At 40.5% G+C, this 15,000-nt stretch overlaps 1 protein-coding gene across 2 annotated transcripts in view; it reads right to left on the minus strand.

Moving 5' to 3' along the window:
* The window catches only part of ARHGAP15 (Rho GTPase activating protein 15), a 467,195-nt gene that overhangs the window by 30,536 nt on the left and 421,659 nt on the right, over positions 1–15,000 (minus strand). For both annotated transcript variants that reach the window (XM_032780498.1, XM_032780495.1), the window contains one exon: positions 8,065–8,170. In XM_032780498.1, the coding sequence (XP_032636389.1) occupies positions 8,065–8,170 (106 nt within the window). The remainder of the gene's footprint in view (positions 1–8,064; positions 8,171–15,000) is intronic.

Here is a 15,000-nt window from a genome sequence, read left to right on the forward strand (position 1 = left end):
ACGCCAATTTTATTTGTCTCTGTTGTACTGTTGGTTTCCTTTCGTGTTCTGGTCGTACTGCGGTATTTTCTGTTTTTACCGGGTTGGTATCTGATTGTTTTGGTCTGAGGGGTTTATCTTCCTGGGAATGAAGGTCGCGTCTAGCGTTTCTTATTTATAGTTATTGGTACGACTCTCACCCCTTTAGATATTCACATTACTTCAGGTAGGCCGGGGATGATCAATTTAGTGCATTATAGCTTCGATTCCAATGCTTTCTACTCTCAATCGCCATAGTAAATTTCAGTCCATACATTATGGTTTATACAACCCCTGAAGTTTACAGATTCATTAAAACTTCTAATACTGAGCATGCAATGTTCAGTGTGGCCAGTTCCATTTAACATTTGGGATGAGTATATCTGCCGCGCCCGATTTAGTCCATTAACTGTTGGTTTGGCTTTCTACTCAGATCGTGCGTAATTCTGCCTCCATATCCTCAGCTGTCCCATTTTGTCATCCTACGATTATCCCCAAGCTCCCTCATTTGTCCTCATTAAAGACTGAAGCAAAGTATTTGTTTAGATATTGGGCCATGCCTAGATTATCCTTAACCTCCACTCCATCATCAGTGTTTAGCAGTCCCACTTCTTTCTTTGTTTTCTTCTTATTTATATGGCTATAGAACCTTTTACTATTGGTTTTAATTCCCTTTGCAATGTCCAACTCTACATGGCTTTTGGCTGTTCTCACTTTATCCCTACATGAGGGAACTCGGTGCAGTTTAGATCTTATGGACATTCTGTGAAACAGGCAGGCCTGCTAGTGTGGGCAGACACTACACATACTCCAGTTCAGTTCTGTCAGTATCTCACTGTTCTGTTCTTCTATTATAGCACTAGACCTCTCTTGCACAGCAATGACTGATTGTGTCAAATATTCTGGATGCACTTCTAAAGACTAGAAAGAGAGACACCCTTCTCCTCAAGTTCATTTCACACCTGATCTGAACCTACTTCTCCAGAACTGAAAAGCCATAGATAGAATCTGCTGTGCAACCTTGCTCTCACCAAGATTGATAGTATTCAATTAGGCTAAGTGGCGTCTTCCTTATAAAGGCCAAATCCTCTCACCAGTGCCAAGCGTACGTCACTGGCTTCCTCTACACTTGGAGCTGAGGATGTGATTCCCAGCTTGCACAGACATATTTTAGCTGTTGTCAGTAGAGTAGCCATAGTAACATTGGGGGTAGCAGATGGACTAGCTGCCCTGAGTACGTATCGATGGGGTTTGGGCAGGCTTGTACATGGGTGGCTAGCCCATGCCGCTGCTTGCTGCTGCCTACGCTACCACAAGTATACTATTTTTAGTGCACTAGCTTGATGAGAACTAGCTCAAGTATGTCTATGTGAGCTGGGAATCATATATTTAGCTCCAAATGTAGACATAGCACTGTCCTGGCTGCTAGGGCAAATGGAATTCTCCAACTCTCCTCTGCCAGTCCTCAGCTGTGCGTTATATAAGAATTCATCAGCTCATACTCCAGCCTACGTGATCTAGGGTCTTGCTTCCCCCTTTGCCCCTACACAGAAAGATTGGTGGGTATTAGTAGTTGTAGATTCTTCAGTTACTCCTGTCCTATCCTCCTGTGGTAGCAGCAGAGATCCCCCAAAGACTTAAGCTTCACGGTGTGCAGGGGATGTGCACCTTCAGCACATTAGGTCCACAACTTGAAGGGCTCTCTGCAGCAGTGAAGTTGAGAAAAGGCTTTTCCCCTGAAATTGCATTCCTGACTCAAATCAAACCAGTTTAATTAAACAAACAAACAAACAAAAACTGACAACAATTTGGGGTAAATACTATTTATGGATATTGAGCAAAGTTCTGCCATCACTTACCCTGTGCAACTCCATTGATTAGAGGGCCGGTGCAACCTATTAGGCGACCTAGGTGGTCACCTAGGGCACTAGGATTTGGGGGGCGCCATTTTCTTCAGCAGTGACCGTGGCGTCCAGATCTTCGGCCGCCCCAGTCGCTGCCGGCATTTAGGTGGAGGAGCTGGGGCAGGGGGATGTGGGGAGGGCCACCTGCAGCAAGTAAGGGCTGGGAGTGGCACGCAGGGGAACTCCCCGCCCCAGCTCACCCCTGTCCCATCTCCTCCCCTAGCACACTATTGCTGCTTCACTTCTCCCACCTCCCAGGTTTGTGGCGCCAATCAGCTTAGGTGCCGCAAGCCTGGGAGGTGGGAGAAGTGAAGCGGCAATGGCTTGTTCGGGGAGGAGGTGGGGCAGGGGTGAGCTGGGGAGCTGGGGGGTGCCTCAGGGCACAGGGGGGAGTGGGGAGCTGCTGCAGGGTGGACACCTCAGGGCAGAGGAGAGAGCTGCCGTGGGGGAAGGGTGGCCTCAGGGTGGGGGCTCAGGGACGGAGGAGGGCACAAGGTGGAAGTTTCGCCTAGGGCATGAAACATCCTTGCACTGGCCCTGACTGATTGCAGAGGAGCTGCATGAGGTGAGATCGAGTACAGAAGCTGGGTCATTGACTGTACTTTTTCAGAAGAGCCACTAAAAACATCTCAGTATCCAATTCTGCTTTCATATATGTCTGTGTATTCCGCTTACATCAGTGGGATTGCCCAGGTGTAAATCACAACAGAATTGTTCCCCGAGTATAGGGAAAGCATTTCATACAAACATTTGTTCAGAGTCCCAGCAAACAATCTCCTTCTTTAGTCCTTACAGACTTTGATTACATGCTAGCATAGCTATTTAACAAAAGCTCCCCTAGAAATGTTAACAAGCTTCCAGCATGGAAGATAGGGCACAAGGGAGATATGTGACTGCTGAGCTACATGCACAAAAGCACATGTGCTCAGTAGATATGCTGGCTGCACCAAAACAGTGTGGAGATTTCCACATCATTCTCAGTTTGGTGAGTTGAAGACCCAGCCTGCACACAGATGTATAGGTGTAGAGGTCAGTAAGGGAATTAATTGGAGGTGTACAGTGACCATAGCTGGGGCAGTAATGCAAGGATGTCACCTACAGCATGCTAATGAGTCAAACAAGTAGCCATTTTTGTGGCTTTTGCTGCAAAGTAGAATTAAGGTTGCAGTACTGGGCTGGGATATCAGGAGATACCAATGGGGTGGCCACTCTTTCTGCACCTTCTTCCTCCCCTTTGGATGATGAAGTCAAAGCAAAATCATGTATGTAGTTATACATGATTAGATTCTGCATATAGCTCTGATCAACGAAAGCAAGATGGGTCATTGTACAAGAAGTGGTTGGTAGCTTGTATTATAGTTATACTTTAGTAAGATGTTGCTAGACAATCTCATTCTAAAGGAGAAATAGTTACACCTGTTGTTGGACCTAAGTAAAACAGTTCTCATTTTAACTGCTTTAGTTCAAAATAAATACAAAATATCTGCATTTACCACATTAAAATACCCTGTTGTTAACCAAGAGAGCAACGTATATATTTTCATTTACCCTGATCTATTGGGCCTCCCTGGCTCACAGAGTGGATCCTTTCTTGCTTGCTTGCCATTGATAAGATGTGGTACAAGACAGCATAGACCTTTATGCCACCCCTTCAATTTTAGATGCTATTTGTTTCCAATATAACCTTCTCCCCTAGCTTCTATATCATGGAGCCAACACTCATCAAATAGTTCCTTCTTTCCATTACGACGTGCTTAGACAAGTCAGCACCACATGCTGACTTTCTTCGTATAGACTGAGAATATTGCTTCTATAATGTTTATAGTCCCAAATGGTCCAATTTATCATTCTGTCCTATCTTGCACTGCTGGTGTGCTAGTATACTCCACTGTTATACCTGCTGATTCACTGGGCTTTGCCACAATGATCATTGGAAATGCATCTATTCATAGTTGGATGAATAAGACCATGTGCATACTTAGATAACAAATCTGCCCTCCTTCCTCCTGCAGAGGTATGATCAGGCCATATACTGAGGACATATGCAACTACTAGGTATCATTATTTAATTATTTGTATTTCAGTAGTGCCCAGCTTTGACAGGTGCTCTATATACAGACAGTACGAGTCTATTCTTGCCCTGAAGAGATTACAGTCAAAAGAGACAAGACAGACAACGAAAGTATTATCTCCATTTTATAGAGAACCAAGGCACAGAGAGATTAAGTGATGTGCCCAAGGTCACACACAAAGTCCACAGCCAAGCCAACAACGGAACCCACGACTCATGAGTTTCAGTTCAGTGGATTAACTACAAGATCACCCTTTCAGTCTTAAATAGCCCTTGTGCATATCTGATGTGATTTTCCCTTACAGCCTGGGTAACAGTAGTGTCTTCTTGGTGGGTCCACTTCTGAAGGTAAAATATGGCTTTCTGTGTAGACCTATTTATAGGTATCATGACACCACCCACCTGGGCTGCTAGGAATAGAACCCTGGCCCTTTAGACACAAAACCACAGGCCTCTGTCACTTGAGCTAACATTCTCTTTTAGCAGACAGCCTCCCTTATAATTCTGTAATTGACAGTAGTAGGTCACACATCCTTTCTTTAGGTCACACACACTAGAGGTCAACTTATATGCACAGGGTACATTACAGGGAGACTGGGGCAACAGTCTCTCCAGAAGGCCAAATTTACTTTTTTTAATCTATTTATAGACTTGCTTAAACCTTTCCATGCTTCATTAAAGGGGGCCATCACACAACTAGATGGATTTCTTTGCTCAGTTCAGCATTTATTTGGTAGCCATACACCCATAAAAATCATTTACATATGTTGTATGTAGTGAGTTATAGAGAGCATCAGAAAAGTATAAAGGCACCATTCATTAAAAATGGGTTTGGTCTGTTTTGTGGGGTCATTCTTATTTATACTGGGTGAACTTCACCTCTGTGCCCAGGGCCTGAATGAGGCCATAAAAACACCTTATGTTAAGAGCAGTTCTACTCTGAGAGTAGACTGACTATGTAAAATGGCACCTTCTTACTGCATTGAGCTGTTCCCAGTTCCTTACTTCCATAAGCTCTACAGAGCCAGCACAGTTAAGAGAGGAGCTGGATTCTATTCTCTGTCGTTTACTACATGGTAATCTGTTAGACCTATCCAATCCCATTGAAAATAATGCAACTCCGGTGCATCACTGAAGGCATAATTTGGCTTACAGACAGTGCTTAAAGTGTGCCTGGTCGAAAGGAGTCACACAACCAGCAAATACAATTTCTACAACTAGAGCTGGGTTGCAGGTGTCATTTCAGCCCTCCCTAGGAGTAAACCCCCTTTGATTGGCTGCTTCCCTCAATTACTCTCTTCCTGGGGTATAAACAGCCAATCAGAGCTGCTGTCGGCAGAACTCTCCCCCCTCCTCTCAGGAGCTGAAGCCATTCTCAGGACGGGGCAGGGGAAGAAAAGGGACCAGTCCAGAGCCTAGTACCTAATGGTGGCTACATTCCTCAGTTCACAATCAAGCTGGAAGGTCATATTGCCTAGGGAGGTTGTGGAATCTCCATCTCTGGAGATATTTAAGAGTAGGTTAGATAAATGTCTATCAGGGATGGTCTAGACAGTATTTGGTCCTGCCATGAGGGCAGGGGACTGGACTCGATGACCTCTCGAGGTCCCTTCCAGTCCTAGAGTCTATGAATTGAGTGGGGTCCCATAAGGACCAGTTTGGGGTTTGGTTCTGTTCAATATGTTCATCAACAATTTAGATAATGGCATAGAGAGTACATTAATAAAGTTTGTGGATGATACTAAGCTGGGAGAGGTTGCAAGTGCTTTGGAGGATAGGATTAAAATTCAAAATTATCTGGACAAAATGGAGAAATGGTCTGAAGTAAATAGGATGAAATTCAAGAAGGACAAATGCACTTAGGTAGGAACAATCAGTTGCAGAAATACAAAATGGGAAATGTCTGCCTAGGAAGGAGTACTGCAGAAAGGGATTTGGGGGTCATAGTACAGTGTTTCTCAAACTGGGGTCGCTGCTTGTGTAGGGAAAGCCCCTGGCGGGCCAGGCTTGTTTGTTTACCTGCCCCATCTGCAGGTCCAGCTGATCGCAGCTCCCACTGGCTGCGGTTCACTGCTCCGGGCCAATGGGAGCTGCTGGAAGCGGCGTGGGCTGAGGGACATACTGGCCACCACTTTCAGCAGCTCCAATTGACCTGCAGTGGTGAACCGCAGCCAGTGGGAGCCGCGATCAGCCGGACCTGCGGACGGGGCAGGTAAACAAACCGGTCCGGCCCGCCAGGGACTTTCCCTACACAAGAGGCGACCCCTGTTTGAGAAACACTGTCATAGTAGATCACAAGCTAAATATTAGTCAACAATGTAACACTGTAGCAAAAAAAGCAAACATCATTCTGGGATGTATTAGCAGAAGTGCTGTAAGCAAGACATGAGAAGTAATTCTTCCACTTTGCTCTGTGATAATTAGGCCTCAGCTGGAGTATTGTGTCCAGTTCTGGACGTCACATTTCAGGAAAGATGTGGACAAATTAGAGAAAGTCCAAAGAGCAACACACATGATTAAAGGTCTAGAAAATGTGACCTATGAGGGAAGATTGGAAAAAGAATTGGGTTTGTTTTTCTGGAGAACAGAAGACTGACGGGACAGGATAACAGTTTTCAAGAACATAAAAGATTGTTACAAGGAGGAGGGAAAAATTGTCCTCCTTAACCTCTCAGGATAGGACAAGAAGCAATGGGCTTAAATTGCAGCAAGAGTGGTTTAGGTTGGACATTAGGAAAAACTTCCTAACTGTCAGGGTAGTTAAGCACTGGAATAAATTGTCTGGGGAAGTTCTGGAATCTCCATCACTGGAAATTTTTAAGAGCAGGTTAGAAACCAACACCTGTCAGGGATGTTCTAGATACTTAGTCCTGCCATGAGTGCAGGGGACTGGACTAGATGACCTCTTGAGGTCCCTTCCAGTCCTATTATTCCCTCCTCCCTCACCCCTTTTCCTCCTGTGAATATTGGAATGGCTTCTCTGCTTTTCGCCCAGGAGGGACCCTGCTCTGTGTGCGTGTGAGTAAGTGAAGGACCCCTGGAACTGCAGGAGAGGCAGAGGTGAAGCAGAACTGATGTGGTGGTTTGGATTAGAACAGATGTTGGGGTAGAACTGATGGGCAGGGCGGGGAGCTGGAGGACAGGCAGACGTACTCTTTCTCCTTTCTTTAGAAAATGATAGTTCCTTTAACTTTCTTCAGACAATTTTAAATACTGCCTTCAGAAACTTCATTAACACTGTTAGTCTTAAAGGTGCCACAGGACTCTCTGTTGCTTTCATTAACACCGATGCCACAAAAGAAAGAAAGAAAACCCAGCTTGATTATTAGATTCCAGGTCGCTTTTGTAACTGGGCATAGTGAATATGGAAGTTGCCAAAAGATGATAAACATGGAAATCAACAATGCTGTTTTTACAAATCTGGATTTGTGAGCCACGTCCATCACCATAGTATCTGAATGGAACATCTGTGGTATCTCATCAACTTTTCCAGAGGAGATGGGCACTTTAAATCTTTCCTAAGAGCTTGTGTAGGCATTCTGCACTGCACTGAACTTCACTGTAAGGTAGAACAACTAATTTTCTATGTAAACTGCAGGTCTTTTTTATGACTTATGCATGCACAAGGGCTATTTATATGAATAGAAAGTTGTTGATGACATACCTTACGGTGTGTATAGCTCAAAAATAGAGACAAACCTGAAGGAGAATTTGCTAACCTATAACTTACAAAACCAACAGCATATATGTATACTGGATTATTCTGGGTAATACTATATTGTATAATTCAACATAACCTAGTATACAGTAATCTAAAGCATTTTACCCCATCTGAAGAGAAGTACTACTGTTCCATTTGCTAGTAAAAAACAATGAGTATTTAAGTCTAGTTGTACAGATCTTCTTGTGAGTAAGGATAGAATATACGTACATATTTGATAATTATATTCAGTTTTGCAAAAAGAGTATACTCCATTAATACTGTTAGATATTTGGGGTAGGATTTGGGCACCTAGCTCCTTTAGGCTCCTTTAAAAATTCCACTTCTTTAGTACTGTTAGCTTAACTTACTTTTTTAGATGTTCGAAGAGGATTTTCATTGTGTCACGGTTTGGCCTAGGGAGCTTCTGAACAAGACGCCTTATGGACTTAACTTGAGTGTTGCTGTCTGGATTTTCTGATGAGGAAAAATAGAAAAAAGTATAAGATTTGAGTGTCACTTTAGGATATTGTTATGCCAGACATCTTAGCAACTAGAGCTTAAACTAGAGGCCACAGTTAACGTGGTTACAAGTGTAGCTATCTTAGAATGTCTTACTATCTGAGATACTGATGGGGAGGGAGCCTGCACAATAGCTTACAAGGGATGGAAAAATCTTTCTAATTGTTCAGGAAACATTTTCTCAGGAGAGAACTGACTTTATACTCTATGCATTTATTTTAATAGACCATTTGGATTCGTACAAATGCAAATATTCCACGGCTGGCCTACCCTGCGAATAGTAAGTAGCCTTCTTATAAAGTGGGGTTTTCTACTCTGGAACTGCATTCCACCAGTGCACCAGGATCTGCACTGGACACCTCCTTAAAATGAGTAACCATGTAATCTTTACTGTGTTTTTTTTCTGTTTACTCCTCCAATGACCAGATTGATTAGCCTGGTTCCCTTTCTTTACCTCTAATCTCTCTATATCATCCTTTTGATCCACACACCTACAGATATTAATTTAAAATTATGATTAAACTCATGCTTTCTAGCGATCAGCAATTGGCTGCATACAATTCTATTTTTCATCTATCTTCTAGAATTGGTTGTATTGATACCATCATTTTTAACTGTTTTTTGGTAGGAAATAATTACCATTACCAATATATAATCGGTAACAAAAGAATATGTGAATAAGAATGTTACTGCTGGCTTGGTCGGGATAAGCATTGTAGTTTAGTGTAATTCATGGTTTCAAGGACATACATTTTGCATATGGCTTATGCTTGTGATATTTGCATTTATTTGCATGAGATGTTGCTACTAAAACAAAGACATGTATAAGTGTGGTTCCATTTAGGAACAGATTAGATAAGGTGCCAGTAGGCCTGATGTAGAGAAAACATCTTGCAAGGTGCATGTTCTAGATAACCTGAGAATTCTTTTCTGATCTGATCATCTCTGGCTTAATTATCATCTATAATTCTGAGTATATTTTAGTATTTAATATTTATATTGGTCTAGCGTCCAGATTCTCCAGTCAGAGTTGAGCCCTCTTTGTGTTAGGTGCTGCATAAACACATATGAATACACAGTTTCTACCCTGAAGATTTTATAATCTAAGAAGCAAATTTATAGCACCACAGATCCATCATTTAAACTGAGTTTAATTGTGAAATCTCTTCCTAGGAAGCTCACTGTATTTTGAGAAAAGACTAGACCACCGAATAATCAATGTACAGATTATTTTTTCTTTTCAAAATCTTTCATGTGAATATGGTTTCAGGGAAAGTAGTGAGACTGACAACCCTGGAGAATGAAGTTATCCACAGAACAAACATAGGCATGGATGACAACAGACAGAGGTTTCTATGCACAGCCCTATCACTGTATTTTGACCGTGATATCTAGGGACCCAACTGTACAGTGAAGAAGATAGCTCAGCCTCAATGCTCAGTCAGTCCTCAACCTCTCTGCTGAGGCTGCCAAAAGTGGTGGTTATTTTTGTCATATGGACACCCTGTCCTGTGAGAACTGAATTGAAGATGCGATCCAAACTTGTATAAAATTATAGTAGCTATACTTTTCAACTGATATCACTCAACGGTAGTTTCCATTCTATTTTCCAGAAAGTGTTCACTGGACTTGAGCACAGATGCACCCACTTAGCTTAGATCTGAATCTAGCCTAAGATTTTTAAAAACCAGAGTTATGAAAGAAGTTCAACAACACAAATCAAAGCACCTGATGCTTGCTTATTGTTGAGTGCACAATACTTCAAGGGAAATGCAGTACAGTAAAGATTTATTATGGGCATCTATGGAGATATTTTTCCCGTTCCACACTCCCATGTTGATTTGCATAGATATCTACCTGGATGTCACCCTCCATCCCAGAAGTGGCTGCATTTCAGAGACCAGGGAAATGATTCTTATATAGATATAATTCATGAAACATTTAGCATTACATAAATGCACAGTGATATTCTAATAATACCCAATCCCATTAGACAATGGAAAGTATGGACAGTTCTTTTTTAAAGGCAGACTCTGCCTCCTTTTTAAAGTGCATAACCAAAGACATGGCCAGTAGACAAAAGGGTGAGAGACAGTTAACCAACTGATAAAGCACAGAAATCCTAGAAGAAATGGTGCATAAAATTATTTTATGAATCAGCCTATTGGTTAATTGTTAGCCTATTGTAAAAGAGGAAAAATAGGCAACATGTGGTAACTTTAGTCAGCATTTCTGAACAGGGAATGATAAACACCTCTGCCTGGCTCTGGCATTTATCAGTACTGAGATATTATTACCACATAGAGTCACAGCATGGTTACTGTTATCATCGAAAAAAAGAGCCAGCTAATCTTAATGGTTTGTAAAGCCGTTACCTGCACTGGTCTGACATTTATCATGATCATTTTACCACATGGGTCTTACATAGCAAAGGTATTTTATCTGGAAGGGACATCACTATGAATTATTATTTGCAGCTAGGTAGAAAATTGTATGTTGTAGATACCTTTTCTCATTATAAATCACAGTCACATTTCACCGTTTCCCACACAAAGCTGCTGAGCCCAGGCTTTTTGCCACAATGCTTACTCTCGCTACCTTTTATAGTTCCATGAAAATATTGGGTACTTTTTCATTAAAACGCTTGATGTTGTTGTTTTTAAATGCTACATATGCTTGATTTTTTTGGTATGCGTTAAAGAAATTTTTCTCCCACTTTATAAACTGAACTTGATAAACTGTCTACTTTTTAAAAAACCTTGTTCCTGCTTCTATCTTAGTGGCCAGACTTGTCTCTGCTCTTGACCTTATTGATGCAATATTTAACAGTAGATCAGATGTAAGTCCTTATGCTTGATTTTGAAATACCTATGCATTTTCTTCTCTGCCTGAAATCCTTGCATTCCACTTTAAAGCCACTGAAGATTTTCTCCCTTTATTTTCCTAATTTGAAGATTTTTTTTCATGGGTGCCTCTTTATCAAACTAAAAAGAAGCGGGAGGGAAATCCTACAGGAAGATTTGTGTAAATAGTCATCCAAGAGGTATCACCAACTATCTGTTGCCTAATGAAGCCCATTAATTTACAGTACAAAGAAAGAGAAGACATTTTGTAGATCTGACACTTGTTTTTTGAAACAAAAGGCTAAGTCGAGAAGATGAAATAGACTAATTTTTTTAAGTTAAAATAGCACAAAGGTACAATTTGTAATCACAAAAATCAACAAAAATCCTTGTTAGAAGATTATCAGTAACTTCTGGAAAGTTCTGTTTTCTTTTCTCTAAACTGTTTCAATAGGAATAAAAAGCACAAAAAACAACACACATAATAAAAAGGAAGAACATTTAGCCCTCACCCACCTTTTTTTGCATTTTAGGAGAAATATGGAAAGAGAACGTAACAATTTTAGCAAATTAAGATAGTTTCATGTGAATTGCAGAAGGTACTTTTATTTTGCTAGGACATATATTTAGAAATTGAGTTACTATATCTAAAAATAAGGTTCTCTTTAAGAAAGCAAGATTGTGGAGATGCTCTTGTTTATATTTAAAGGAAGAATGCATTAAACAAGCTACAAAGTATTTAATATTATATAGGCTCTTTTGCAAATGAGCTTTGGATAAACATTTGAACATGGAAGAAAACATGATGTGCCTGTAACATTAACAGTGGCTGGGTGAAAATGAACAAAGAAAGTAACCTTTAACTTTTATGTCCATAAAGAATACTTAAACAAATCCCATTGAATCTTTCTTTTAATCATTAATTTTAAATGGACGTAGCTATTTACAACAAACCACTTTGTTTTAGAACAGGAAGTCCAAGGTTTATCTCCAGTAACTCACATTTTCTAAGAAGGGATGTATGTCTCTAACCTGACATGCATTCATTATTTTGTAAGGTATTGGAATCTGACCTTTGACCTTCCTCAGACCTGCTGCATTATTCATGCCTGACTTACTTTGTGTAGTTTTACTACAGTACCCATTTCCCTTTACCAGCAGCTTCAGTTACTTGTTCATGTTTAACGTTAAACTGGCATTTATGGCTCACATTAATACTTTATTTTATTTCAAGCCATCATCTCTTCTTTTTGTCCTGTTGAACCTTATTGTATTGTGTTGCAGGGGAAAAGGTGCTATATGATTCTGCACAAAATATTGAACTGTTGAGCTGTCACCAACACTAAGATTTTTTAAAAAATGTGTTTCCCTCCTTGCTTTTTATACTGCACTTCTCATCTTTTTTTGGATAAACTTTATGCTGTGTTCAAAATGTCCCACACTATTGCTACAGCAAATTTTGTAACCAGAGACTACTTCCAACAATTCACAATGGATTCAACTGCCAGGTTCTGTTTTTGTTTTCTGTTTAATGAGAACTGAGTGGGTTAGGTGGATTTTTGAGTGCTAATGAAATTGTGAGACTTATGGTGCTGGCTACCGCCAGACATAGTGTGGGCAGACGCTCTGCAAGCTTCCCCACTGTGATGCTGTGCAAGCATCCCTGCTGTTATGTTTGCTATAGTTTTAATGTCTGTGAAAAATTCCTGATGAAACTAAATTATGTTATGCTCTCTTGTTTATGTAAATAAAACCCCTGATTTGGCCAGTTTGTCCTGCCCTTGCCCATTTTAGAAGCTCTCCCATAGTACAAGTGCTTAACGTAACCCCAGATCCTACATCAACTACCTCTGTATTATCAGGTTACGAGAATATACTTAAAACAGAATGAACATTGGGCTTGATTTTTCAGTGGTGCTGAGTGCCCACCTCCCCAGTTGCAATCAGTAGATTTCAGTATTCAGAACAAAGACCGTTGTGGTTAAAAAAATATGAAGTTAGATTTTTTTTTTAAATCTGATTCCTCATATAATTTGAAAAACATGGTATTTCATCTTGTGTAACATTATCATTCCAATCTTAATCTCTGCTATAGACAGTGCAAACCTTATTGCATATACACATTGTAAAATACTACTCCATTTAAAAAAAATCCATAAGAAATGTGCAAACTAACTAATGTTTGCTATAAGGAGAATAAATCAATTCAAATCACAAATTGGTTACTTTTTATTCATGCCTCAGAAATAGATGTTGCAAAAAATGAACATTACAAGAAACCTGTTTATATATCCAATTGATGAATTCACCAAATGTGATACAGAGTGGAGTTTTCAATGAATATTCATACAACTCTTGCAATCCATTAGCAAGACTTAAGACAATGAGTTTGCAACTCAATCCCATTTAACAAAAATATATGTGGAATTAATGGGAAAACCAGCATTTACAAAACTTAAACTTTAATGCATCAAACTCCAGGTGCCAGAGTTTGAGGGAAATAACCAATAATAGTCATTTTTTACATATTTGATGGGACTGATTATGCAATGTGCAACTCTAAATGGCTTATAGCACATTGTAGCATGGTTCCATCCCATTGGCTACAGTAGGGTGCAGGCAGATGGATGACAGTGACAAGGAGAGAAGTGTTTTTGCTTAGCCGTGCGTTAAGATGCCATCCAGAAGCTCTGTGCACTGCAGACACTTCATTAGGATGCCAGGATAATGGTAAACTACCACTCAGAGTGACACCCCATTTCCTGCTTACTGAGCTCTCCAACCTCGGCAGATGTCAACAATCTCACAGTGCTACAGACCAGACCTAACTTTCCAGTCACTTTGACTCCAATTTTTTTCCCTTAACAGTGCCATACATTACATGCAATATGTAACAGCAAATACTAAACGGAAGACAAAATTTGCTGCTCTAATTATAACAAAGCAGCATCTGACTTAGGTACTGTATGTCCAGAGTATATACAATTAGGTGGGCATTATAGAAGACTGATGCTCTTTGTTAGTCAGTTTTAAGGGTTAATTAGACATAGGACTTTAATAACTAATAGTTAAGTCTGATCCCAGTAGAGATGATTGTGCTTCATGACTAGCTTCCATTTAAATGTGAAAAAAATTGAAGAGCTCTTTTCTGATAGATTTCATATTCAGTTTCAGCCTTGTGCATGGCTTTCTGTACAGAAAGAGCAGACTTGAGCATCTGGATGGTGTGATATTTTCTCTGCAAATGCCCAATTCGAGGCCGTCACATACCTCCCTAACAGCAGTTATAGCCAACAGAGATTCTGGGCTACAATACTTAACCTATACTTCTTTCCAGAGAAGCAAAAATAGCTACTTATCCTTTTCAAAATGATCTCCAAAATTAAAAACATTGTTTAAAAGGCCCCAAATTGTAATGTATTTTTTCCTGGTCCAAATTTTATTTTTCAATCCTCTATGTATCCATAAACAGACTCTCTCATGAAAGAATTATTGAGGTTTTTGAAACCAGAAATCCTTATTTACTTTACAAATGTTGCATTTAGAATATTTCTTTGATGGCCAGGTTGATATTTTAGCAGGAGTGCTCTGGACTGCCACAAAGATAACTGAGCATCTTATTCTCTTTGGAAGGGGAAGGAGCATGACAAGGCAGCACAGTTAGCCACAGGGAGCTTTCTGTTTGCTCAGAAGAGCGACCCCCTCCCCAAGCCTGTGTTAAGGAATGACTTTGATTGGCATTCCAGTCTTCCCAGAGTTGTGTGGAGTGGTACAAATGTGAATAATGGAAGTGGGTTAAAGAAGAAGAAAAAATAGTAACGATTCTGAGGACTCTATTTGGGATGAGATGAGACAGATTCCCCCAACCTCCACCCCCCATCCCATCCCCTCCCTTGTTCTCCTTGCTTGGAAATCAAGATGCTTACTAGGAATCTTTACAAA

The sequence above is a fragment of the Chelonoidis abingdonii genome, chromosome 10 (assembly GCF_003597395.2).
Source record: "Chelonoidis abingdonii isolate Lonesome George chromosome 10, CheloAbing_2.0, whole genome shotgun sequence".
Lineage (NCBI taxonomy): Eukaryota > Metazoa > Chordata > Testudines > Testudinidae > Chelonoidis > Chelonoidis abingdonii.